The sequence below is a fragment of the Mus caroli genome, unplaced genomic scaffold (genome assembly GCF_978045245.1).
Source record: "Mus caroli unplaced genomic scaffold, Mus_caroli_1 scaffold_8, whole genome shotgun sequence".
Taxonomy (NCBI): Eukaryota; Metazoa; Chordata; class Mammalia; order Rodentia; family Muridae; genus Mus; species Mus caroli.
Window position 1 is genome coordinate 9882863 of NW_028227263.1, and position 27925 is coordinate 9910787.

A 27925-nucleotide genomic window follows, 5' to 3' on the forward strand; every position below is an offset into this window, starting at 1 on the left:
CCTTCCGGCTCCACCCCACCGCCAGGCCCGCAGCCTGGCCCCACCTCTGGACTTCCCCAATCCTCTGTCGCCCTCGCCATTGGTCTCTCGCTGGCCGCCTGGCCCAATCGCAGCACTTAGCGCCAGAATTTGAACCGCCGTTTTGGTTTGAATCGGGCGGGCTGCGGCAGGCGAGCCTTGGCGCGGAACCGCCTAGGCGGGCAGTCGGGGCTGGACGGGGCGGCGGGCGGCGGGTGGCGGGCACCAGGGACGCGGGCGGCGGGAGTGCGGGTCGGGTCGGGGCGGAGCGAAGGCCGCGGGTGGCCGTGGTCGGTCCTCCGCGGCTAAGGAGCCGAGGGCTCCGACGCGGGCTGCGCCGGGTGCGCGGCGGCCAGAGCTAACTTGCGCTTACTGGATCAGCTGAGGAGCGGCCCGGCGGGGCGACTGCGAGCTTCACCGAGAGGCTTCTCCGCCCTCGACCGCAGTCCTGACGGCCGGGCGGACCATGGCGTCCTCGGCTCACCTGGTCACCATCAAGCGGAGCGGCGAGGACGGGGCACACTTCCCGCTGAGCCTCAGCTCCTGCCTGTTTGGAAGGTGAGTGCGCGCCGGGGCCGAGGTGACCCGGGGCAGCGACCCCGCGGCCCGACCCCCCTCTGCGTTTGACAGGGCTGTCCCTGTGGCTTGTTCGGAAGTCACGCTCATGCATTGGGACCTTCCAAATGGAATCGGGATTTTACACTCGGTAGACGCGAAGCTGACGTCGGTGTCCCGCAACTTCCGCGCTGTCGTTCTCAGGCAGCCGGCTGTGGCTCTGGATGTTTCGGGAAACATCAGATAGGAGAGCCCTGCTCGGGTGCTCTGGGAGAGTCCCCTCTCACCCTCCCCGTCACTCGGATGGCAATCTTCCCTGAGGCCTTCCAGGCAGTGGCTGGCATTGCCACATCTGCAAACTTTGACCCTTATGGCTTTCTGCCGCGTTTGAAATGTTACTTGAGAGGATGCTTTTAAGAAAACTCGTCTTTCCTAACACCATGCAGATTGGTGACTAGGTTTTAGATTTTTTGTTTGTCTCTCAGTAGACTAAATTCCAAGACAAGGTCTGCCTTGTTAATGGTTACATCTCTAGGGACCCATATGGCGACTGACACTTAAGATCAATCAGTGTGTGGCGCAGGATGAGTGGTAGGAAGATGGCGATCAGGCAAGAATGGTAGTTCTCAGACATTTGACAAAGTCTGGTGACAGATTTTCATGTCACCCTGGGAGAGCTGTCTGCTGTTAGTATTGCTGAGTAAGGACAGAGACATGGTGTATTTAACAGTTGAGGAAGTATCTGGTCCAGAATGTCTGTGGTATTCTGTATGTAGTATGGATTGTGGTGATCTTTCTGCTCAGTAAAACGGGGTTCGAACATATGGTCTTTCTGCCGGGTCTTTTGATACCCCAAACCTCTGTTTTCTTGAGCGTAAGAACTTCCTGTCAGAGTAAAGAACTTTCTATAACTTTGTTGTTGTTTAGTAAACATTCTTGTCACAAGTGTCATTCATTTTGATTATTCTGCATTTATTACTTAAATATACTTTTAACAAGTTTAAAAAATTTTTAAAATCAGTTTGCATTTGGTTATGTGGTATTTATTGTAAGAGGTATGCTTAGACTCCAGAGGTTCATAGGAAAGCAGACAGTATATAGAGTATAGTCTGGCTTTTAAAGTTCACGATGGAGCTACCAGCAAAAGTCCTGGTTTGTGGCTGGGTTAGAATTTTCTCTTCTGTGCTGTGCCACCACAATGCTAGCTTTCTAGAAAGACATTCTAATCTAGATACTGATTGTAGATTAGTGTCTGTATTGTGAAGACATCTGAGTCTGCCAACTCGGTGTTGTTTTAAAATGACTCGCATAGATTAGCTGTGTGCCCCATACTCAAGTGAGATATACAACTATAGCTGAATAGCAACACAGGTGCTGGTATAGATCTTTTGTGTATGAAGAAACTGAGGCATTAATTACCCACAGCACATTTTATGCTAGTAGTTTTCTGTGTCCTTAAACACCCATATTGTTATAAATACATTACAAAGGTCTTCTAAGCTGAGCAGTGGTGGCGCTCGCCTTTAGTCCCAGCATTTGGGAGGCAGAGGCAGGTGAATTTCAGAGTTGGAGGACAGCCTGGTCTACAGAGTGAGTTCCAGGACAGCAGGGCTACACAGAGAAACCCTGTCTTGAAAAAAAATCAAAAAGCCAACCAACCAAACAAAAAAACCCAAAGTCCTCCTAAACTGATAGAAAGTTCTCTTTTATTTGTATCTTGTAATTATAACTACTTACATGAGAAGTAATTGTGTGTTCTAGTATTTTCTAATATAATTATTCTGAAGTACTAGAAGTCTCCATCTTTTATGGTTTCTTAGGCAGTACTTGTGAACATTGCCCTGCCCCTCATATCTTGTCAGTCCTTGTTACACTTATAATATAAACATACTAGTCAAATTCTGCTAATATTTTGAAAACTTGAGGGTTTCTTCTTTTTTGTTGCAAACCCTCATAAAACCCTTACTTTTTTGTATTAAGGAGCATTGAATGTGACATTCGTATCCAGCTGCCTGTAGTGTCAAAAAGACATTGCAAAATTGAAGTCAAAGAGCAAGAGGTAAGTCGGCTTTGGAAATCAACTCTTAAAGCTTTTGAAGGTGACTTGAAGCAAGTCCTTAGTGTTTGCCTCTCCTCTCTCCTCGTAGGCAATATTACATAATTTAAGTTCCACCAATCCAACGCGAGTAAATGGGGCTACTATAGATGAGCCTGTGAGGCTGAGACATGGAGACATAATAACAATCATTGACCGCTCCTTTAGGTGAGTGAAAGCTAACTGGATGAGTTCTGAACACTGTGCTTTCTTTAATCACAAACTAGTACCATGGTTTGATCCTTTTTTGGTGTTGATGGATGTTAGAAATGTCTCTGTGTGTGTGTGTGTGTGTGTGTGTGTGTGTGTGTGTGTTTGTTTGTTTGTGCGCGTGTGCATGCATACATGTACGTGCAGGTGCTTGGGCCTGTGCCTGTGGAAAATAGAGGACAAGCTCAGGTGTGGTCCTCGTCCTCGGGATCTGGGTCAGTTTTCCCCTCCTTTTTGATCAGGGTCTCTTAACAGGCCTAGGATTCACCATGTAATGGGCGAGATTGTCTAGACACCCAAGCCCAGGGCCCTCCTGTCTTTGCTTTCCCAGTGTTGATGGCGCATCTTAAAGTTCCTAGCTCCTAGTCCCTTAGAGAGAGTATGTTTGGCCCTTAAAGAACAATTTTGTTATACTGAGGCAATTGGACTGCATCCTAACCCAGGACTAATGTCATTATAATAAGGAAAGATTAGCATACAGGGGAGCAAGTGAATGAGAGAAAGTGCTGTGTAAGAGACAGAGGGCGGCCAGTCCAGGAGACCCAGAGGAGCCATTCCTACAGATGCCTTGGACTTAGACTTCCAGCCAGAATTGTGAGCAGCAAATTTCTGTTGTTTAAGGTACTCTGTCTGTGATTTAATTATGGGAGTCCTAGCTGACTAATACACTACAGCCAAGTCACAAGGGAAACTTCTGTAACTTTGTGTGTGTGTGTCCATCCTCTCTAATCACAACTTTTCTCTTAGTAAGCCACCATGGAGGCTGTAAGAGACAGGTATCTTTGGAGTCTTGCTACATGCTTGTGGGTGTTAGTGGCATTTTAATAAGTGTGTTGCGGTGTTTTTCTTTTAACCTAGCTGGTTCCCAAATAATTGTAACTGGACTATTTATTATATTTATTTAACAAGCTTTAAGGGCCAACAACTGAGCAATATTACTCTATTTTTATCCTCTATGCTAATCTGGCTACCACCCAGTCAAAATCCCTGTGATATTTGCATTTTAGTACTGACTTGACTCTCTGGGCTCCAGGTGTTTCTCATGGTGTCTCTTTGGATTCTCAGGTTGCCTAATCTTCACCTATCCCTTCCTCTCTTTTCTCTTCTCTTCTCTTCTCTTCTCTTCTCTTCTCTTCTCTTCTCTTCTCTTCTCTTCTCTTCTCTTCTCTTCTCTTCTCTTCTCTTCTCTTCTCCCCTCTTCTCCCCTCTTCTCCCCTCTTCTCCCCTCTTTCTCTCCCCATCCCCCTCTTTCTCTCTTTCTCCCTTCTCTTTTCCCCTGGCTAGATGGAAGTCCAGCCCTTTTCTCTCCCCTTCTCAGTCACTGGCTGATCAGCTAGCTTTGTTGACCAATTGGGGGAATAATTGGAGAGCGTTGCTTACACAACATAGAGACAGGAGATTCTTAGAATAAGGTTTGCAACCAGAAATGGGGGCACAGAAGTCAGCATTGGAATGATACAAGATATCTTTACACAGGCACAATGGCATTATGCCTACATGTGGGCCTCTAAGCACTATAGTTAGCATAAAGCTTTGCGTGCTTATGTCTGACTAATGTTCCTGTGTGTGTGGTTTATAGCATGTTTGCTGTCTTTGGCTTGTTTCTTCTCACAATATAGGTATTTCATTAACATAGCACTGTATATCCTATAACATGTAAGAGTATTCACAGTTTATTCATCCTTGATTGAGAATTTGAGTGATTTCCAGTAGAAATCTGTCAAGAATTTATTTGTAATCAAATGACCCCCCACCATCACCACATTTCCTGTATTTGAAAATGGTATTCTACAACTACAGATTTTTTTTTTTTTTTTTTGGTTTTACAAGACAGGGTTTCTCTGTGGAGCCCTGGCTGTCCTGGAACTCAAAAATCCGCCTGCCTCTGCCTCCTGAGTGCTGGGATTAAAGGCGTGCACCACCATGCCCGGCTAAATTCTCTATTCTTAATAATTATTTTATTATTTCCCTGCTTAATAGTTTAAGAGATATATTGAAATCACCCATTGAGAACTTGTTCATTTTTCTCTTAATTTTCTTTAATTAATTGATCTTTTACTTTTCTTTAATTAATTTGTTTTCCCTATCACAAATTCAGAATTTGTTGCCATTTGAAATATCTCTTACTCTTAGTTACATATTTTGCCTTAGTGATTTCTTTGATTGATAAATATAAATACATTAATTCCTTATGCTTACATAATATAACCTTTTTGCCTCCTTACTTTCAACTCTAATTGTTAAGGCTTTTGTTGTGTCTAGGAACCTGCTGTTGCGTAGCTTAACTTTAAATAGACTTTCTTTTTTAAAGATATAATATCTTGGTGGATTTACCGTTAAGTCTTTATAAAATGAACGTTGCCTCTTTGAACAATTTGAAGGGACATTTTTATTGACTAGACTCTTTAAGAGAGACTCTGTTCAGCACTGTGATAACTTGGAGAAGGGTTTCAGATCTTACATAGACAGTATCTCAGGTCAAATTAAGCCACTTCACTCAGGAACCCAAGTTTCTGTGGTGCACAGTAAAGGATTTCAGTTCTGAATTGATCACCAAGATCTATGGTGATTCTAGTGTCAGCTTCTTAAGATGTGCCTGTCCTCCAGGGAGAGTGGAGAAGTAGTGATCATAATTCTGGAACGTAGCTTTGTAACTTTCCATTTATCTAAGTTTTTAGTGTTAAGAGCTTTTCTTTGTGTAAGCTAATATTCTGAACAAAGCCTAGAGGTGTCTCAGAGTTTGCATCTATAACCCTTGGCTCTGTATGGTCACGTTCTTCACCTGACTCTGCTGCGCTGTAGGTATGAAGATGGAAATCCTGAGGACGGAAGCAAGACAACAGAATTTCCAGGAAAGTCCCTTGGAAAGGTGAGGGGAAATGCTCAGGTGTGCCCTTGATTCTTGTGTCGTGATGGGAACTCATTTACATGTTTTAACAAGTGATTTCTCACGTTTCAACTGGTGACCAGGAATGGCTTTCTGATTATAGCAGAAAAATGTAAGCAACAAGATCAGGGAATAAGTTGACTGTAAGCACAGTAAAGTAACCTGAAACCACACAGGTAGAGGCATGTTAGGAGTATGTGGCAACCACCGACCACTTTATTTATGTTCATGGGTACCTCAGTCTTTGTCCCAGGTTTGAGACCTAAGAGAGATAAAAGGTAGAGACCTCTGATGAGTCACGTTGTCTCCTCCTCACTCCTGTCCATAACATTGTGCAAAGTGAGTGCTGGAGAAGCTTCCTAGTTCAGAAAGTGAGTCTAGTGCTTGTCACATGAGGGAGTCCTGTCACTTGACAGTATCAGCAAGATTACTGCCACTGGGACCGTTAACTAAAGCACAATTCTGGACACAAGATTTGGAATTCAGTAGCTTTAGGGTAATTCTCAAGAGTCTCTGTCACTCCTTTTAAAATGGTAGTCAGACTAGTACCCATGAAGTAGCTGCAGCCCCAATCAGGAGCTTTACGGTTCACCTATGTTTAGCAATAGGCACTCTTCCTTCAAGATTTAAATATTAATATCCATGTGAAAGATTGCTTCTTTCTTAGAGGAGCCCAGTGCTTGTTGACCTCTGGTGGAAGCTATTTTTTGAGGTGACCCATCAGTCACCATTCAACTTGTTATCAGGTGTAACAAAATAAAATTATTGATGGTAGATCTGTAGGATAGACAAGTACAACTTTTAGTTGATGAACTCTTTGGTAATTAATCTGTATTAAAACTAAGCACTAAAATTTAATACAAATACTGTGATAGTAATTACTAGGAGTTTCGTGCCTCTTTAATATAATCATGCAAACATTTCAGACTGGGAAGATAGCTCTATATAAAATGCTTTTTCTGTAAGCAGGTGCACCTGAGTTTGATCCCCTAGAACCCATGGAAACAAATTTGGGTGTGGTGTGATCACACCTATAATCCCCATCACTGAGAAGGCAGAGAGATAGGAGGATTGCTGGTGTTTGGTGGCCAGGTAATCTAGCCAAATTGGTGAGGTTCAGGTTTAGTTTGTTCCCACTCCTTAGAAATAAGATGGTGAGCATTTGAGAAATATACTTAGTGTCAATTTTGTTCACAGCACACACAAACATGTATTCTTCACCCCCAGAATAATTCCATGTTCCGGAATATGTAGGCACTGTCTATTGGTTCAGAAAGTGTTTAATTTGATATTCGGGCTTTGAAGTTACAGTGCACATGGCTGTGCTGCCCTTTGTGTGTCTTAAGTTCCTGGCTGTCTGCTACACAACAGATATCTGTTAGGAATGAGAGCACGGGTGCTGGTGGAATTGCAGCTTGGGACGTCCTGAGTCCATTTCTGGTTAAGCTTAGGGCATCTGTAGTTTGTCCTGTGGTGAGTTAGCAGATGGAGGAACTTAATTTTAACTTTGCTTCTTCCTTCATATGACGTTGGAAGATAAAGAAGTTCTACACTGGGAGACAGGGGCCTGGAGAGATGGCCAGAGTCCCCGAGTTCAATTCCCAGCAACAACAGGGTGGCTTACAAACCATCTGTAATGGGATCATATGCCCTCTTCTGGTGTCTGAAGAGAAGTACAATGTATTCATATAAATAAATCTTAAAACAACAACCAAGAAAAGTATGCTGCTTTTCCAGAGGACCCAAGCTCAGTTCCTGGCACCCACATTGGCAGTTCACCCACTCAAATGTGCCTGTATACGTATACATATACATAAATACAAAAATAAACCTTAAAGAAAAGAAAGCTCTACGTCAGCTAAGAAGTCATGACCACTCGCTCTCACGTCACTTGGCTGTATTTCTCAAGCCTCTAAGAAGTAATAAAGCGCTTGACAAATAATGTAATTAATGAGAAGTTTTCCTTGTTTAAAGATGACCACACTAAAAAAGGCACTTACATTCTTGTTCTTATCTTTTAATGTGTAGGAACCAGCGAGGCGAGCCTCAAGAGACAGCTTCTGTGCTGACCCTGGTTGGTATTGGTTTCGTTCTGTTCTAGTACTCTCAGCATCAACCTGCTATGACAGTAGCAAGGGTGGGATTATGGGGACACAGACATAAAATTCCTGGTCTCTCAAACTCCTAAGAGTTTTATTTTATTTTATTTTATTTTATTTAAAATACCAAACCAAAGCAGAGAGCTGGGAAACTTGTTCCCTAGTGCTTGCTCTTTTAGTTGTCCAGTTAATCCTGAGCTGTCTGGTAGGATTTGTTACATCACTGGATGTTCAGAGCTAATGAGCTTTATTAAGATGGAAATATCATAAGATAAGGGTAAGGAATTAATTTGTGGACTAAATGAAAAGCTAGGATACAAGGAAATTTAAAACATGGTACTGGATTTGAGAAATGTGAAACCACTGAGAACTTGTTGAACTTCTGTTTCTTATTTCATATTTATTGCCAAGATGGGAAAGGTCAAGATGCCAAAGCTTCAAAAATGACTGCTTCAAGAAGATCGTTTGTGCATGCCAAGGGCCTTTCTGCAGATAGTCCTGCCTCAGATGGCTCAAAGAACAGTGTTAGCCAAGACTCATCAGGGCATGTAGAACAGCACAATGGCAGAAACATAGTAGAGCCCACTTCTGGCGATCTCTTTAAGAAGTCCAGGGCTACAGGGAGCAGTTACAGGGAACTGAAGTCGTCTCCTGCACAGAGCCTTAGCCATAGCAACGAAAAGGAATCTCCCTTTGAGAAACTTTATCAGTCAATGAAGGAAGAGTTGGATGTAAAATCACAGAAATCTTGTAGAAAATCAGAACCCCAACCTGACCGTGCAGCAGAAGAATCTCGGGAGATACAGCTATTGGTGTCAGGCAAGGCAAGAGCAAAGTCTAGTGGAAGCACCCCTGTTACTGCAGCCTCTTCACCCAAAGTAGGAAAGATCTGGGCTGAGAGATGGAGCGGTGGAATGGTGCCTGTTCAGACTTCCACAGAGACTGCTAAAATGAAGACCCCTGTGCGGCATTCACAGCAACTTAAGGATGAAAAGTCTCGTGTTATTGGCAGAAGACATTCTGTGAATCTGGATGAAGGTGAAAGTGTCTTGGCAGTCCATAAAATAGTCACTCCTGGGAAACTGGCGACTAGAAACCAAGCTGAGGTGGAGGCTGGAGATGTTGCCAGCCCTGCTGATACAGCAGAACGTTCCTCTTCCAAAAAGAGGAATATTCCTGCAAAGGTAGAGGCTCCATCTGCAGAGACACAAAAGCGGCTCTCTTTAACTCAGCGCCTTGTTCCAGGTGAAAAGAAAACTCCCAAGGATTCCTTCAGCAAGCCTGAGAAACTAGCCCCAGCAGCCGAACAGACTTGCTCTGGCCTACCTGGTCTTAGTTCCGTTGATATCAGCAACTTTGGTGATTCCATTAGTAAGTTATTTTTTGTAGATCTGCTTTCCCTAATAGGTTACTATCTATCTTATGTATTATGAGTTAATAAAGTGTTTGTTTAGTGTAACCAGCTGTCTGCTAAAGAACCCACTAAGTACTCTGATACAGGAAGAAGCAAGCTTTATCGGATATATGGGTACTAAAGATCTTGTCATTTATAAAGAGGCGTAATAGAGTAGGTGCAACGAGTTCATTCAGGAGGGAACCATATCACAGAAACTACTTCAGGAAAAGAAAATGTGACTTTTCTTTTACAATATAAGGGCTTTAATCATAATAGCTTTTCATTTAGTGTCCCATTTTGAATACCAGTTATATATTGTGGGATTGTTTCTTGGGACTAAGTCCTTTGAGCCATCCTTGAACATAGTAGCTCATGGGTGTTCAATCTCTGTTCTCAGTCTCTTTCCTTTATTTGTTTTTTGAGACAGAGTTTCTCCATGTAGCCTTGACTGTTCTGGAACTTGCTCCAGACCAGTCTGGCCTCTGCCTCACAAGTGCTGGGATTAAAGGTGTGTGCCACCACTGTCCGGCTTGTTCTCAGTCTCTTACTAGCACTTTATTGCAGACACTGGACTGGACTCAGGTTTCTATACCAGCAAAGTTCCAGATGCTTCCAAGGCATTAACATTTGGTTTTTAAGTTTTTTACTACATTTACTTATTTTTGTATATGGGGGAAAGGGAACATAAGAATGTGGCATGGTGCTCATGCAGGAGTCCGAGGACAACTTGTAGGGGTCAGTTCTCTCCTTCTACCATGTCCCATCTTGGTTCCATGGATTGGCCTCAGGTCCTTAGGCTTGGCAGCAAAGCCCCCTTACTTGCTGAGACATCTCACCACCTAGAGAAAGCCTTCTCTATCTCTCTTTACAAACGGGAAGTGACCACCCAAGGCTACATAGTGAGCAGCCTTGTGGCATCTTCCTGCATACTTGTTTCATGCTGGCTTAAAGAAAGGAAAGCTCTGATATAACCTTTATATCAGGCACAGCTTCTGCTGGTGACCTGTTGGTGTGGCTATCTGTCAGTGACACTTGTACCCATCAGCCAGTGTTCGGTTGAAACTCATAATGGAGTGCCAGGCCTGGACAAGGAGTTTTTTAGACTATTCATGTGTGTGTGCGCCTTTTATCAAGTTCCTCAGGGCACTGCTCAGGTTCTGCCTCTTCTGCTGTGAGCAGACAACTTTCTTAAGGTAATCCCATGCCATTTTCAGTTTTAAGGGGAACTTCCATTCTTGCCAGTTGTCATGCAGTGCATCTGGTTTCTCTTGAGGTCTTTTAGGAAGTCCTGAGGCTGCTCTGGCTTCTATTTTATGAATAAAGGCGCCATGTTTCAGTGCCTTTGCAGTGCATTACTTTTTTCATGCTATTTTGAAATAAATCCTCAGTGCTGGCATGGCATTTATAATGCTCTTTTCATGTGTTTGCATTCCTTACTTCAGACAAGAGTGAGGGAATGCCTATGAAGAGAAGACGTGTATCCTTTGGTGGACATCTAAGACCTGAATTATTTGATGAAAACTTGCCTCCTAATACACCACTGAAAAGAGGAGAAACCCCGAGCAGGAGGAAGTCTCTGGGCACTCACAGCCCAGCGGCCCTGAAGACAATCATCAAGGTTAGTTGGACAGTCAGCACTGTGTTTGTACCTCCTCTCTCACAGATGGCTCATTCCATCCAAAACCAAGCAGAGGTAAAGGGGAACTGAGATCTCATCTCTTCTCCATCACTTGTCTCATGCCCAGTAACAACTCTATGGGTTCTCAGGCAGTTCTGGAAGGTGAAGCAGGGTGTTGGGCACTTTTCCTTAGAAGAAGACCCTGACACACCACAGGGCCTTATGACCCTGGTACACACTGGCATCATTTAAAAGAATCTGAAGACAGCAGCATATGTGACCACAAGGATTGCTTTGTTTTGGGGGTAAAGTACAGGGGCATTGAGGTTGTGGGAAGGAAAGTCTTTGGTAAAGCATCTCTCTTCTGCACATGGAGTCCTCGTCACTGTTCTACTGCTTTTCCTTGCTATGGCTGCAAAGCTCAGTTTCCTAAAAGGGCCCTGGACAGCTTTATTCTTTTAGTATCAAAAAGACTTGGATGCATACCTAACATCTTCTTCCCTTGTCCCACCTCCCAGAAATGAGTAGCCCTCTCCAGGCCCACCCCAGGGCTGGTGTCGGCTGAGCTGAAATTGGAATGCCTTCTTCCACTGAGTAGTGTCCCTGTTTCCACCAGTGATAGACTCCACTGGTGCATATGTCCCCTTCCTCTGCTTAAATGAGTGGGGCAACTGACCCCTTTCTTATCCTTGAAAGACAGAGCCACTGGTGCTTCAGAATTTAAAAGCTACACGGTTTGCTGTAAAGGTTTTTAATTAGGTATTACAGAGATGTTAACCTCCTTGGTCAGATTTTTTCATACATGTCTCTGCCTTGTCAGGAACGGCCCCAGTCTCCAGGGAAACAAGAGTCTCCTGGGATAACTCCATCAAGGACAAATGATCAAAGACGCAGATCAGGCCGGACTTCCAGTGGAAGCAAATTCTTATGTGAGACAGACATTCCCAAGAAAGCAGGCAGGAATAGCGGCAACCTGCCTGCGAAGAGAGCATCCATCAGCCGGAGTCAGCACGGCATTCTACAGATGATTTGCTCCAAAAGGCGGAGTGGAGCTTCTGAAGCCAACTTGATTGGTTAGTGCTGTATGGGCAAACAGAGCTCAAACTCAACTTTCTTATGCTGGAGTTTGAAAAGTTCACCATTTTTTCCTTTAAACAGTTGCAAAATCATGGGCTGATGTTGTAAAACTTGGCGTGAAACAAACACAAACGAAAGTTGTGAAACATGTCCCTCAAAAGCAGATGAGCAAGAGACAAAGAAGACCCAGTACTCCAAAGGTATAGGGCTTCAGCCATGCACTGCTTTTATTTTCAGTTGTCTTAGGCTTGTATTGTTCATGCTGTGATATTTTGTGATATGTCTTGCTTTTGTCTGCAGAAACCCACAAGCAATCTTCACAATCAATTTACTACAGGCCATGCAAACTCTCCCTGTACCATTGTAGTAGGGAGAGCGCAGATTGAAAAAGTAAGTGTGCCTGCCCGACCCTACAAAATGCTGAACAACTTGATGCTAAACCGAAAAGTGGACTTCAGTGAAGATCTGTCAGGTAAATGTAGTCACATTTACAAGAAGGCCTCTAGTCATAGCCTTCTTGATCTTTCTGTTTGTGACTTCCTTAATGCTTCTTATCTCCATCTCACGCCTTGTCTTACAACCTTTGAACCCTAGCTGGGAGCCTAGTAGCAATCAATGAGTGACTACAGAATAACCCATCACGCCAGCTTTCTGCTGTCATAATATTCAAAGATGAAGTTGGTTGGGGGTAGAAGACAGGTCTCAGTCAATTTAGGGGATCTGTGTCCTACAGGAAGCGGGGATGGAGCTCTCACGTGCATAGACTGTGAGCAGTGTGCGTACAGGAGATGGAAAGGTGCACTGTGGTACGAGGATGGCCAGGGTTCCTCTCTTTTCCGAGGCGTTGCACTGAGGGCTGGCCCCAGGGAATAAGTGGATTTAGAGCAGTATTGATGGCCTCCAAGATTCACTTTCTTTCCAGTGAGCGTAACTGCTTGCTGAGAGGAAGCCGTGTAATGAAGGGTTTTCTGAGCTATTGATAATTGAACTGTTTTCACTGTCTTGAGTATCAGTGAAGGCGTAACTGGCTGGCTTAGACTTATTCTCAAGAAAGCACATTTGTCTCGAGTTCCTCAATATGTGATAGTTTCTGGAAGAGAATTATGATTTGAACTGAGTAGGGAGAATCTTATTTTTATTTGTTGCAGATTGGGAACTGAATATGACCAAATACCTCAGTATATAATAGCCCTTACAAGAACTGTATTTTGAGGCAGGTGGTGGCGCATGCCTTTAATCCTAGCACTTGGGAGGCAGAGGCCAGCCTGGTCTACAGAGTGAGTTCCAGGACAACCAGGGCTACACAGAGAAACCCTGTCTCGGAAAAAAACCAAAAAACTGCATTTTGGATCAATTATCTGTATAAAGATAAAAACAAAAAATGAATCAAGTATATTATGTAATTATATAAATTGAGGATGATATATAATCTATTTATATTATATTATATTTTTAAAACTCTCAAAGATAAATAAGATTTTAAATACGTGGGGCCTGAGACAGTGAATTTTCTTGAGTATTCCTTTCTTCTATACTTGTCCTTGGGTTCAGACATTTCTCATCTCTTGGTGTAGGCAGCCCCCCCCCCCCTCTTTTTTTCTTGAGATAGAGTCTTAATATTCAGGTTAACCTAAAACATAAAGAGCTCTGCCTACCCCTGCTTTCTTAGGGCTACCATGCCTGGCCTGGCAGCTTCCATTTTAAAACATTCTAAGGTAAACCCTGATATTTCAAGTAAGCAAGTAAGGCCCTGAAGGCTATGGAAAAAGGAGACTTTAAACAGGCTAGTGCAGATAGACACTTCAACAGTTCCCAGACCCATTCTGTGGCGAATGCCAGCTCAAGTTCTCATTCTTTGGAGCCAACCAGACAGAAGCATGATACTTGAGCTTTTCAGGGAGCTCAATCATCCATATGGAATTATGTCACTACTGCCTTTTTGATGTTAAGGTGAGTAGGGAGGGATGATACTTAAAGTGTGTGTGTTCGAGTGTGTGTTCTTGATGGGCCTGAAAATGGTCAGTGTTGTGTCAGTATTCTAAACTTTAGAAACATATTACTTGTAGGATTTAGATCTGAGAAACTTCTTGAGGGTATAACAAGGTCATGGATTTCCAGATACCAGTACTCTGAGGAGAGGTACCCATACCTAAATTTTGTCCCTTTGCTGGGGCTTGTTTTGGGGAACTAGTTTAGAAAACGACGGAGGTCAACTAAATCACTGGATTTCCTTTTCGATAGGAGAGGGTTAGAGAAGTTGGCTCTATGTGTTGTTGGGTTTGTTTGTTTTCTTTAATTTTTTTTATGAGCATATTAACAAAAATCAACATTTTAATGAGATGATGCATACCTGGAATCTGAAAACTTGTTTTTGTCATCTACATTGTTTTACATGGGGAATGAGATAATGTAAGCCATGTTTCCAATGTTTTCCTTTATCAGGACTAACTGAAATGTTCAAGACTCCAGTGAAGGAGAAGCAGCAGCAGATGAGTGATATAGGCTCCGTTCTTTCCAATTCAGTGAATTTGTCTGAAAGACAATTGCAAGTAACTAATTCAGGAGACATACCCGAGCCCATCACCGCAGAGATTTTGGGTTGGTTTATTTGTTTTTTCCACTGTTAAACTTTGGAATGGAGACTTGAAGACTGCCTTTTCTTTATAGACAATACTGGGTTCCTTCTGTACAATAGCTTTTCCTGGTGAAAGGCCATTTCCATTTTCTCTGTTCTGTTTTCAAGCAGACTTTGCAATTATTGACCTAGCTTGATAGGAAGTATTATTCACTCAGTTAATAAGTCTAAATGATGTCTATATTGCTTTCAACTTCTTCGTTATAGGAGGGTAGAGGTACAAACAGTACACTTGTCCTGCTATGTTTATATATAAATTACACAAATAAAAATTATTGCAAGGATAGAGATGAACTCGATTGTTGGAGTGCTTGCCTGGCATTTGGGAAACTCTGGGTTACGTCTATAGCATTGCAGAAACTTTGGAGTATGTGGCTTTAATTCAAGAACTTGGAAGGCGGAGATAGGAGGGTCACAACTGCTTACATGCAGAATTGGATTTGGATATTAAACAAGCACAGTAGAATCTATTACTTCATTAGTGAATCAAGATAATAAGTGACTGTTTCAGAAAAAATATTGCCTGTATTCAGTTCCATGTCACACATGTTGGCGGGCTTTAGAGGACCCTTCTTAAGGACACTTCACAATGGCTCTTCTCTGTTACCAAATAATATTATATTTAATAGATCATAAATAGGACAGGGTCGAGATCATCTAGGAACTGCTTGGTAGAAAAGCTAAATTACTGGTTCTTATATACTTCCTAAAGATAAAATAATAAGCTGGTAATACATGGTGAAAAATGATACGATTTTTTTTATGTATATATTTTTCTTTCTTATAGGAGAAAAAGTGCTCTCCAGTACTCGGAATGCAGCAAAGCATTCTGATAGAATATCTGATAGATATTCTGCAAGTCCTACCTTAAGAAGGCGGAGCATCAAACATGAAAACACAGTGCAAACTCCTAAGAATGTCCATAACATTACTGACCTTGAGAAGACAACTCCAGTCTCTGAGACAGAGCCTCTGAAGACTGCATCGAGTGTGACCAAGTTAAGAAGATCTAGAGAGCTCAGACATACTCTTGTGGAAACTATGAATGAAAAAACAGAAGCAGTCCTTGCTGAGAGCACCACAGCAAGACATTTAAGGGGAACATTTCAAGGACAAAAAGAAGATCAACAGGTGCAGGACAATGAAAACTCTCCTCAAAGATGCAAGGAAAGTGGTGAATTAAGTGAAGGTTCAGAAAAGACATCAGCTAGGAGATCAAGTGCCAGGAAGCAGAAGCCAACAAAAGACTTACTAGGAAGTCAGATGGTCACCCAAACAGCAGACTATGCTGAGGAATTACTTAGTCAAGGACAAGGAACCATACAAAACCTAGAGGAATCCGTGCACATGCAAAACACATCAATAAGTGAGGATCAAGGAATTACAAAAAAGAAAGTGAACATAATGGTATATGCAACCAAAGAGAAGCACTCGTCAAAGACCCCTGGCAAAAAGACACAACCTTTAGAAGGCCCAGCTGGTCTCAAGGAACACTTTGAAACACCAAACCTCAAAGATAAACCTGGTGCCAGTGACCCTGTGAGCATTGAAGAAAGTGCAAAGACGTCTTTGGAATCTTCACAAGCAGAACCAGTCAGAACCCCGGCAAGCACAAAGAGACGGTCTAAGATGAGTCTCATGAAAGTGGATATGAAAGACCTTTCCATACTTGAGAAACAAACACAGTCACAAGGCAGAGCCCCAGGCACACCAGCACCAGTGCAGGAAGAAAATGACAGCACCACCTTCATGGAAACTCCAAAGCAGAAACTGGATTTTGCAGGGAATTCATCAGGGAGTAAGAGAAGGTCACGAACATCTAAGAACAGGGCTCAGCCCCTAGAAGACCTGGATGGCTTCCAAGAACTTTTCCAAACACCAGCTGGTGCCAGTGACCCTGTGAGTGTTGAAGAAAGTGCAAAGATATCTTTGGCATCTTCACAAGCAGAACCAGTCAGAACCCCGGCAAGCACAAAGAGACTCTCCAAGACCGATCTCAGTAAAGTGGATGTGAGACAAGAACCTTCAACACTTGGGAAAAGGACAAAGTCACCAGGCAGAGCCCCAGGCACACCAGCACCAGTGCAGGAAGAAAATGACAGCACCACCTTCATGGAAACTCCAAAGCTGAAACTGGATTTTGCAGGGAATTCATCAGGGAGTAAGAGAAGGTCACGAACATCTAAGAACAGGGCTCAGCCCCTAGAAGACCTGGATGGCTTCCAAGAACTCTTCCAAACACCAGCTGGTGCTACTGACCCTGTGAGTGTTGAAGAAAGTGCAAAGATATCTTTGGCATCTTCACAAGCAGAACCAGTCAGAACCCCGGCAAGCACAAAGAGACTCTCCAAGACAGGTCTCAGTAAAGTGGATGTGAGACAAGAACCTTCAACACTTGGGAAAAGAACAAAGTCACCAGACAGAGCCCCAGGCACACCAGCACCAGTGCAGGAAGAAAATGACAGCACAGCCTTCATGGAAACTCCAAAGCAGAAACTGGATTTCACAGGAAATTCATCAGGACATAAGAGGAGGCCACGGACACCTAAGATCAGAGCTCAGCCCCTAGAAGACCTGGATGGCTTCCAAGAACTCTTCCAAACACCAGCTGGTGCCAATGACTCAGTGACTGTTGAGGAAAGTGCAAAGATGTCTTTGGAATCTTCACAAGCAGAACCAGTCAGAACCCCGGCAAGCACAAAGAGACTCTCCAAGACAGGTCTCAGTAAGGTGGATGTGAAAGAAGACCCTTCAACACTTGGGAAAAGAACAAAGTCACCAGGCAGAGCCCCAGGCACACCAGCACCAGCACAGGAAGAAAATGACTGCACAGCCTACATGGAAACTCCAAAGCAGAAACTGGAGTCTATAGGAAATTTAACAGGGCTTAGGAAACAGTCCAGAACACCTAAAGAAGAACTTTTAGAATCAGAGGAACACCTACAATTAGGAGAAGGTGTAGACACACTTCAGGTACCCACCACCAACAAAGTCATTAGATCATCTAGGAAACCTGCAAAGCGCAAACTGGAGTCAACAGCTTGTACACCTAACAGCAAGAGGATGCGACGTTCTTCAAAGGATAACACACCATGCCTAGAAGACCCGAATGGGTTCCAACAGCTCTTCCAAACACCAGGCTATGCTAAGGACTCTTTGACCACTGGAATCTCAACAATGCTTGCTAGATCACCACAATTAGGACCAGTTAGAACCCAAATCAACAGAAAGAGTCTGCCCAAGATCATCCTGAGAAAAATGGATGTGACAGAAGAACTTTCAGGTCTCTGGAAGCAGTCACTGGACAGAGCCCACACCACACCTGTGCAGGAGGATAATGCAGTCAAAGCAATTATGGAGATTCCAAAGGAAACACTGCAGACTACAGCAGATGGAACTAGACTTACCAGACAGCCACAAACACCTAAGGAAAAAGTCCAACCGCTGGAAGATCACGGTGGCTTCCAAGAACTCTTCCAAACATCACGCTACTGTTCTGATCCATTAATTGGTAACAAACAAACAAGAATGTCCTTGAGATCTCCACAATCAGGATTTGTTAGAACTCCACAAACCTCAAAGAGACTGGCTAAGACAAGTGTTGGGAATATTGCTGTGAGAGAAAAGATCTCTCCAGTGAATCTGCCACGGTGTGCTACAGGGGAGGTTGTACATATACCCATAGGGCCAGAAGATGACACAGAGAACAAAGGTGTGAAGGAATCCACACCTCAGACACTGAACTCATCAGCAAGTCGAACTGTCAGGAAGAAGCAGCAAGGGGCACATGAGGAAAGGCCTCAGTTCTCAGGAGACTTATTTCATCGCCAAGAGCTCTTTCAAACACCAGCCAGTGGCAAAGACCCAGGAACTGTTGATGAAACTACAAAAATAGCTCTGCAGTCTCCACAACCAGGACATATCATAAACCCAGCAAGCATGAAGAGATGGTCCAACATGAGTCTCATGAAAGACATGAGAGAACTTTCCATACTTGAAAAACAAACACAGTCACAAGGCAGAGACACAGGCACACCAGCACCAATGCAGGAAGAAAATGGCACCACAGCCATTATGGAAACTCCAAAGCAGAAACTGGATTTCATAGGAAATTCAACAGGACATAAGAGGAGGCCACGGACACCCAACAACAGGGCTCAGCCCCTAGAAGACCTGGATGGCTTCCAAGAACTCTTCCAAACACCAGCTGGTGCCAGTGACCCTGTGAACATTGAAGAAAGTGCAAAGACATCTTTGGAATCTTCACAAGCAGAACCAGTCAGAACCCCGGCAAGCACAAAGAGACGGTCTAAGATGAATCTCATGAAAGTGGATATGAAAGACCTTTCCATACTTGAAAAACAAACACAGTCACAAGGCAGAGCCCCAGGCACACCAGCACCAGTGCAGGAAGAAAATGACAGCACCACCTTCATGGAAACTCCAAAGCAGAAACTGGATTTTGCAGGGAATTCATCAGGGAGTAAGAGAAGGTCACGAACATCTAAGAACAGGGCTCAGCCCCTAGAAGACCTGGATGGCTTCCAAGAACTCTTCCAAACACCAGCTGGTGCCAGTGACCCTGTGAGTGTTGAAGAAAGTGCAAAGATGTCTTTGGCATCTTCACAAGCAGAACCAGTCAGAACCCCGGCAAGCACAAAGAGACTCTCCAAGACAGGTCTCAGTAAGATGGATGTGAAAGAAGACCCTTCAACACTTGGGAAAAGAACAAAGTCACCAGGCAGAGCCCCAGGCACACCAGCACCAGTGCAGGAAGAAAATGACAGCACCACCTTCATGGAAACTCCAAAGCAGAAACTGGATTTTGCAGGGAATTCATCAGGGAGTAAGAGAAGGTCACGAACATCTAAGAACAGGGCTCAGCCCCTAGAAGACCTGGATGGCTTCCAAGAACTCTTCCAAACACCAGCTGGTGCCAGTGACCCTGTGAGTGTTGAAGAAAGTGCAAAGATATCTTTGGCATCTTCACAAGCAGAACCAGTCAGAACCCCGGCAAGCACAAAGAGACTCTCCAAGACAGGTCTCAGTAAAGTGGATGTGAGACAAGAACCTTCAACACTTGGGAAAAGAACAAAGTCACCAGACAGAGCCCCAGGCACACCAGCACCAGTGCAGGAAGAAAATGACAGCACCACCTTCATGGAAACTCCAAAGCAGAAACTGGATTTTGCAGGGAATTCATCAGGGAGTAAGAGAAGGTCACGGACATCTAAGAACAGGGCTCAGCCCCTAGAAGACCTGGATGGCTTCCAAGAACTCTTCCAAACACCAGCTGGTGCCAGTGACCCTGTGAGTGTTGAAGAAAGTGCAAATATGTCTTTGGAATCTTCACAAGCAGAACCAGTCAGAACCCCGGCAAGCACAAAGAGACTCTCCAAGACAGGTCTCAGTAAGGTGGATGTGAAAGAAGACCCTTCAACACTTGGGAAAAGAACAAAGTCACCAGGCAGAGCCCCAGGCACACCAGCACCAGTGCAGGAAGAAAATGACAGCACCACCTTCATGGAAACTCCAAAGCAGAAACTGGATTTTGCAGGGAATTCATCAGGGAGTAAGAGAAGGTCACGAACATCTAAGAACAGGGCTCAGCCCCTAGAAGACCTGGATGGCTTCCAAGAACTCTTCCAAACACCAGCTGGTGCCAGTGACCCTGTGAGTGTTGAAGAAAGTGCAAAGATGTCTTTGGCATCTTCACAAGCAGAACCAGTCAGAACCCCGGCAAGCACAAAGAGACTCTCCAAGACAGGTCTCAGTAAGATGGATGTGAAAGAAGACCCTTCAACACTTGGGAAAAGAACAAAGTCACCAGGCAGAGCCCCAGGCACACCAGCACCAGTGCAGGAAGAAAATGACAGCACCACCTTCATGGAAACTCCAAAGCAGAAACTGGATTTTGCAGGGAATTCATCAGGGAGTAAGAGAAGGTCACGAACATCTAAGAACAGGGCTCAGCCCCTAGAAGACCTGGATGGCTTCCAAGAACTCTTCCAAACACCAGCTGGTGCCAGTGACCCTGTGAGTGTTGAAGAAAGTGCAAAGATGTCTTTGGCATCTTCACAAGCAGAACCAGTCAGAACCCCGGCAAGCACAAAGAGACTCTCCAAGACAGGTCTCAGTAAGGTGGATGTGAGAGGAGGGCACTCTCCGCTCAGTAAGTCAAGCTGTGCATCACAGGAAGTCATGCAAACCCTCACACTTGGAGAAGATCATGGCAGAGAGACCAAAGATGTGAAGGTATTGTTAGCTCAGAAATTGGAGCCAGCAGTATATGTTACTCGTGGCAAGAGGCAGCAAGGGTCATGTAAGAAAAGGTCCCAGTCCCCAGAAGATCTCTTTGGTCTTCAGGAGGTCTCCCAAACATCAGGCCCTAACAAGGATTCGGTGACACTGGACAATCTTGCAAAACTGCCCAGCTTGTCTCCACCACCAGAGTCAATAGACACTTCAGTAACCTCACGGAGACAGGCCAGAACCGGTCTGAGGAAAGTTCATGTGAAAAATGAACTTTCAGGAGACATAATGCATCCACAAATATCAGGGGAAATCGTGGACTTACCTAGAGAACCAGAAGGTGAAGGCAAAGTCATTAAAACAAGGAAGGAATCTGTAAAACGGAAATTGGACACAGAAGTGAATGTGCCTCGCAGTAAGAGGCAAAGAATTACAAGAGCAGAAAAGACCCTAGAGGATCTGCCTGGCTTCCAAGAGCTCTGCCAAGCTCCAAACTTGGTAATGGACTCAGTTATTGTCGAGAAAACCACAAAGATGCCCAGCAAATCTCCAGAACCTGTGGATACAACTTCAGAGACACAGGCAAGAAGACGACTCAGGAGACTGGTTGTTACTGAAGAGCCCATACCACAAAGAAAGACTACAAGAGTTGTAAGGCAAACCAGAAACACACAGAAAGAGCCCGTCAGTGACAATAAAGGTATGGAAGAGTTTAAGGAATCTTCAGTACAGAAACAAGACCCAAGTGTAAGTTTAACTGGCAGGAGGAACCAACCAAGGACAGTTAAGAAGAAAACCCAACCCTTAGAAGAACTCACCAGTTTCCAAGAGGAAACTGCCAAAAGAATACCTTCCAAATCTCCGCAACCAGAAGAGAAGAAAACCTTAGCAGGTTTAAAGAGGCAGCTCCGAATACAACCACTCAGCATTGGTGTAAAAGAAGAGCCCACAGCACAAAGAAAGCAACCATCCAGGGAAACCAGGAACACACTCAAAGAGCCTGTGGGTGACAGTATAAATGTTGAAGAGGTTAAGAAGTCTACAAAGCAGAAAATTGAGCCAGTAGCAAGTGTGCCTGTCAGCAAGAGGCCACGGAGGGTACCCAAGGAAAAGGCACAGGCCCTAGAACTGGCTAGTCTCAAAGGACCAATCCAAACCCTAGGTCACACTGATGAATCAGCAAGTGATAAAGGACCCACACAGATGCCCTGTAATTCTCTACAACCAGAGCAAGTTGACAGCTTCCAAACCTCACCAAGGCGACCTAGGACAAGACGTGGGAAAGTAGAGGCAGATGAAGAGCCTTCAGCAGTAAGGAAGACAGTATCAACATCAAGGCAAACTATGCGATCCCGCAAGGTCCCTGAAATTGATAACAATGGTACCCAAGTTTCAAAGGCCTCCATAAAGCAGACATTAGATACAGTAGCCAAAGTAACTGGCAGCAGGAGGCAGCTAAGGACACATAAGGATGGGGTTCAACCTCTTGAAGTGTTAGGTGACTCCAAAGAAATAACCCAAATATCAGATCACTCTGAGAAACTAGCACACAACACCAGTATCCTTAAGAGCACTCAACAGCAAAAGCCAGACTCAGTAAAACCTCTGAGAACATGCAGAAGAGTGCTGAGGGCCTCCAAAGAGGACCCCAAGGAAGTGTGGGTGGACACCAGAGACCATGCAACATTACAAAGCAAAAGCGACCGTTTGCTGTCCCCCAAGAGGAAGTCTGCAAGAGGTGGAAGCATTGTGAGAACCAGGGCTCTGCGCTCTGTAGCACCAAAGCAGGAAGCAACAGATGAGAAGCCTGTACCTAAGAAAGAAAGGGCTGCTTCCAGCAAGAGGCATGTATCACCTGAGCCTGTGAAGATGAAACACCCGAGAATAGTGTCAAACAAACTTGAATCTGTGGAAGAGCAGGTTAGCACTGTTATGAAAACAGAAGAAATGGAAGCCAAAAGAGAAAACCCTGTCACTCCAGATCAGGTGATGCGGATGGACATAGTGGGTGCTTGTCAGGGAGGGTGTGTTTTGTTGCAGTTATTTGTGTATAGCTAGGAGTTTTTCCACATTCATTTCCTTACAGTTTTCATTTATCACCATTAATAGCTGTAGCCAATGATCCCTTGGGGATTTATACAAGGAATAGACTAACTCCTAAATGTTTTCCTCTGTGGAAAAGAGCTGATCAAAAGTGGCTGTAGTAGTTCTCAGGGAGTGGATGAATTCCATGTATCATTATTTGAAGAATTAATCAGGGAACAGGTGGTCAGTGTTCTGTGTATGTGACAGTATCTATTAAGGATGCAGGTGCTGCTAAGGTGTATCTATCCTTGAGAAGGAATGAAACAGGGAGGTCACCATGGCACCCTTCAAAGATTGCCGGGCCTTGTACCTTAATGATCTTTAAAGAATCAGTTCATTCACTGCCTTTATGATGGGCGTTCTTCAGTAGTGTGAACTGGAGTGTTTTTGATATGTATTATGATTGACATCCTGGAATTATAATTTGTTAGTATGTATTATTTTTCCATAGGAACAAAGTAGCCAAGGCATTGCCTTGAATATCATAGATGACTCTTAGCAAATTAATCAATATAAAATTTGTTATTTTCTCTTTTTATATTTTTGCTTCTTTTTTTTTTTTCCCTGATGGATCTTTTAGATTTAACTAATTTTGTGGTTGTCTTCTCATTCCCTTACAAAACACCCCAGAACTCTAGGTACCGAAAGAAAACCAATGTAAAACAGCCGAGACCCACGTTTGATGCATCTGCAGAGAATGTTGGGATAAAGAAAAATGAGAAGACTATGAAGACTGCCTCCCAGGAGACAGAGCTGCAGAATCCGGATGATGAAGCCAAGAAATCTACATCTCGGGGCAAAGTCAGTGGGAAAAGAACGTGCATGAGGTCTAGAGGAACGACTGAGATTTCCCAGCCTTCCGACGCAGAAGAGAAAACAAGCAAACCAGCTGCAGAAATCTTGGTAAAGCCTCAGGAAGAGAAAGGAGTCTCTGGAGAGTCTGATGTTAGGTGTTTGAGGTCCAGAAAAACTAGAGTCACTTTGGACAGTGAACCTAAGTCAAGGGTAACTCGTGGAGCCAAGAAAGATGCAAGAACTCTGCAGGAGGTAAGGACCCTTGCTGCCTTACATCGTGTGAGACCCAGAACATTCTAATCTTTATGCCCAGGTTACAAAGGCAAATAAGGACATGCCAGCAGCTCCTGCTATGCTAGTGGGAAAGCCATCCTTCGGGCCACCTATTTTCTTGTCTGTTTTGGTAATTCCACTTTGAATAGTGAATTTACCTATTGAAGGTTTCATTCCAGAAGAGCTAGCTATTTATATCTAATACCATTTTCTGATGTTTGTGATGTGGCTTATCATGGTTATAGATGATGACATTTTCAGCCTCTCTATGTTGGCAACACTTAACTAAAACAAAGGCGGGCATGTCAGGACCTCAAAAGATTTCCTTTAAAATGGCAGAATGAGTTGGCTTAGCAGTTGAGAGCACCAAATACTCTTTCAAAGGAGCCAGTTGTTATTCCTAGGACTCACATGGCTCACAACCATCTGTAACTCCAGCTCCAGGGGATCTGATGGTCTCTCCTGACCTCCTTAAACACCAAGCAGGCATATGCATAGGTGAAGGCAAAAAACATAAAAATTAAAAGGAATAAATATGATTTTAAAAAATAAATAAAGAGGCAGAATGAGCCCAGGATTGTCTATCTCCTAAGCAAATAAATAGAAATAGGTAAATTCTCCTCATTGGGAAGTGTGTTGTTTTAGCATCCCAAGCTCACAGTACTAAGCTAGTAGACTGTAAATGCTCACGTGCTGTCGGTGCATTGCATCATTCCCAGTGGCATGCTTGCATTAAGCAGTAGTCTAGGAAAAGGTAAAGATGGCGTGGGCAGTTATCTTTGTGGGAGTGACACATAATTGTTCTGGACATTCAAGTTGATCCTGAACATACTCTGAACATTCTGAAACAGCTGATGGGAGAGAAAGGTATTGACAGCCGCTCAAGGCAGAGGTGTGCTGAGCTGGCAGTCCTAAATGTGACTGGCACAGCACAAGAAGACCCAGGCTTTCCAGAGGTCATGAAACATCCCATATAGTTGAGGGATGGAGCAAGAGGCATGAAGGAGCCGGGCGTGGTGGCGCACGCCTTTAATCCCAGCACTCGGGAGGCAGAGGCAGGCGGATTTCTGAGTTCGAGGCCAGCCTGGTCTACAAAGTGAGCTCCAGGACAGCCAGGGCTATAAAGAGAAACCCTGTCTCGAAAAACCAAAAAAAAAAAAAAAAAAAAAAGAGGCATGAAGGTCTAGTGCGAAGGTGCAGCTAAAGCACCCAGAATGTTGGCTCTCAACTTCCCAATGCTGTGACTCTTTAATACGCTCCTCGTGTGGTGATCCCCAACCATAAAATCAATTCATTGCTATTTGATCACTAATGTTGCTACTGTTATGAATCATAATGTAAATATCTGGTATGCATGATATCTGATATATGAAACAACCTGTGAAAGGGTTGTTTGACACCCCACAAAGGGCTTGAGAACCATGGAAGCGAGGCTCAGGAAAGTAGAGCAATACCCAGGAAGTGGAGGTGGCTGTCCGGAAGCAGAAACTATCTCATGGTGGCAAGCCTTCATTATAGACACCAAGACACACCAGGAACTCAGCCTCCTAGGCTTAACAAGTGTATCTTATCTTCCCTCAGAACTCTAAGCACAGATTCATCATCCTGAAAGTAGTACTTTATCAGAAGGAAATAGAAGGAATAAAACCCAGTTTTTTTAGTCAAATGATCCTGAACACAGCAGGCAAGCCCTGAGGGTGATCAGGCCAGGTCATTGTGTCATAGACACTCAGGTCTCTTCTCCTCACTAGTGCCCAGCGGATGCCATACACTGACGAGTTTTCCCAGGACTATATCTTTGTTGTCTGTTCTGTTGTCCTTAGACCCAGATTCTACATATGTGTGTGTGGGAGGGGTGGGTGCTTCCCAGGGGTCCATCCTGCAAGTACGCTGGAGGAGCAAGCCTCTTATCTGGCGTGCGTGCCTTTCTAACATGTGTACAGTAGATCCATCTACCTGTTATTTTCTAGAATTCAACAGCATTCACATACCAAGATCTTCTTGTCCATACTGAGCCTCACACTTAAGAGTTCCTGTTTTCTGTCTCCTTTTCTTAACTGTCCATAATCACTCATTAAACTGCGTCTAAAGTATGCCCAGCATCACCCTCGGCTTTTTCTAATTTTTTCTTGGATGGGCCTTGTGTTTATCAGGTACCAGAACTTTGGGTCATTTGCTCTAAGAGGCTATTGTGACCTTTTGCTTGCTGTAGATTGTATCCCCGCTTCCAGGTAGATGGGCCTGCCTCTATCTCCGCACTGCCTTAGAGGACCCACTATCCTTTTGCAGCCACAGAGGAGACCTAGGACACAGTGACTGTCCTTTGTCTGTGGGAAGTTGGCTTTAGGACACTTAAGTTTTCATCTAGGCCACAGCCAAATTTTGTGAATAAGCATATAGTGATAGAGACCTTGTATGCTTTAGAAACGTGTGAAAGAGCACAGAGATTGAGTTTTAAAAACTAAGTTAAAAAAAATACCATTTAGGAAGAAACAACCTTAAGGTAAGCATTGTAAAAGAATTTCCAACTTTAATTTTTTTCTTTTTAAAAACACTTTGTAGCCAGGCAGTGGTGGTGTACACCTTTAATCCCAGCACTTGGGAGGCAGAGGCAGGTGAATTTCTGAGTTCGAGGCCAGCCTGGTCTACAGAGTGAGTTCCAGGACAGCCAGGGCTACACAGAGGAACCCTGTCTCGGAAAAAACCAAACAAACAAACAAAAAAAGAAAGAAAAACACTTTGTTTTTGTTTTGTGGGTTTTTTTTTTTTAAATGTATACTGAGTGTTTTGCCATGTGTGTGTGTGTGTGTGATGTACTTGCCTGCAGAGGTCAGTCAGAAAAAGGCATCTGGTTCCCTGGATGGTTGTGAGCCACAATGTAGATGTTGGGTGTTAAACTTAGGTGCTCTGTAAGTGCAGAAAGTGCCCTTAGACACTGAGCTATCTCTCCAGCCCTTCAATGTTAATTTATAGATGAGAGACCTGAATGACACCTAGGAAGGACAAGGGGTTCATTGAGTTGAGGTGGTCACAAAAATTGTTCCTTCATATTATTTAGAAGTGTGGTTTTTTTTTTTTTTCTTCCCAAACAGGATGAAGACATTGTATGCACCAAGAAGTTAAGAACAAGAAGTTAAAAACAAGAAGTTACCAGAAAAGTGAAACTATGTAGCAAAGACATTTAAGAAGGAAAAGTAAATTTGACTTAGTGATAAGTTCCAGTGTGATTTTCACCTCCAGTGTAAAGATGAACTGTAAATACTACTGCCTGAGTTTAAGGAAGGAAGCTTTGAGCTTTCCTGGTCATACTCTCTTCAGATTCCAGTGGAGGTCATGAGGAAGATCACCGGGGTCTCAGCGCAATAACAGTTTAGGGATGAGCAGGCAGAAATGTGGCCCTCTGTCCTACACAATAAAGCTCTGAAATTCGCTGCCTCCTTTGGCCTCTCTGACAACTGCAGCTGCTCCCGTCTGCTGTGAAGGAGGGGAAGGTGGTGTCCCTCCATTCATTAGACAGTGGCTGTGCAGTTATATCAGCCAAGCTTACACAGGATGACTGTAAGGTGGAGCAGTTGGTTTGTAGGCTACACCATTAGTCACTTATGCCAGTCAGCCTAATCCTTTGGGCCTATGACCTTTGGTAGAAACATCTGTCAAGGATGGCTGCTGAGCTCACCTTCAGGCGCACAGGTCGCTATGTTACAGAGTGGCTGATGTCTGTGCTTTTCATTAGGCCTCTGTATTGATTGAATTGGCTGCCTTGCCTGTGGAACCTTTGCTGTTGGGGAGAAGGCCACTCCAGTCTCCTGTCCTAGCGTCTGGTATGAGATGCTTATCTTCCAAGTCTCATTTTAACCCCAGACTCCTTTCTGTTTGAAACCACTGCGCATTTGCATTTGCAACTTTGTGGTTTTCACTCTGCCTGCTAGT

General features: G+C 44.0%; 1 protein-coding gene across 1 annotated transcript; it reads left to right on the forward strand.

The window, feature by feature from the left end:
• The first annotated feature begins 404 nt into the window (after positions 1–404).
• Positions 405–27424, forward strand: Mki67 (marker of proliferation Ki-67). Its single transcript, XM_085841213.1, has 14 exons — positions 405–576; positions 2554–2632; positions 2721–2836; positions 5681–5747; positions 7794–7839; positions 8276–9235; positions 10703–10878; positions 11699–11951; positions 12037–12155; positions 12256–12427; positions 14398–14553; positions 15378–22828; positions 23558–23974; positions 27088–27424. Exons 1-14 carry the CDS (start codon positions 485–487, stop codon positions 27130–27132), a joined length of 10149 nt encoding a protein of 3382 aa, XP_085697339.1. The 5' UTR covers positions 405–484; the 3' UTR covers positions 27133–27424.
• The last annotated feature ends 501 nt before the right edge of the window (positions 27425–27925 follow it).

Coding starts and splice junctions, on each gene's coding strand:
- Mki67 (XM_085841213.1), top strand. CDS start 485: ATGGCGTCCTCGGCTCACCTGGTCACCATCAAGCGGAGCGGCGAGGAC. Junction 2,633..2,720: donor TTGAAGTCAAAGAGCAAGAG/GTAAGTCGGCTT, acceptor CTCTCCTCGTAG/GCAATATTACATAATTTAAG. Junction 7,840..8,275: donor CAGCTTCTGTGCTGACCCTG/GTTGGTATTGGT, acceptor TTTATTGCCAAG/ATGGGAAAGGTCAAGATGCC.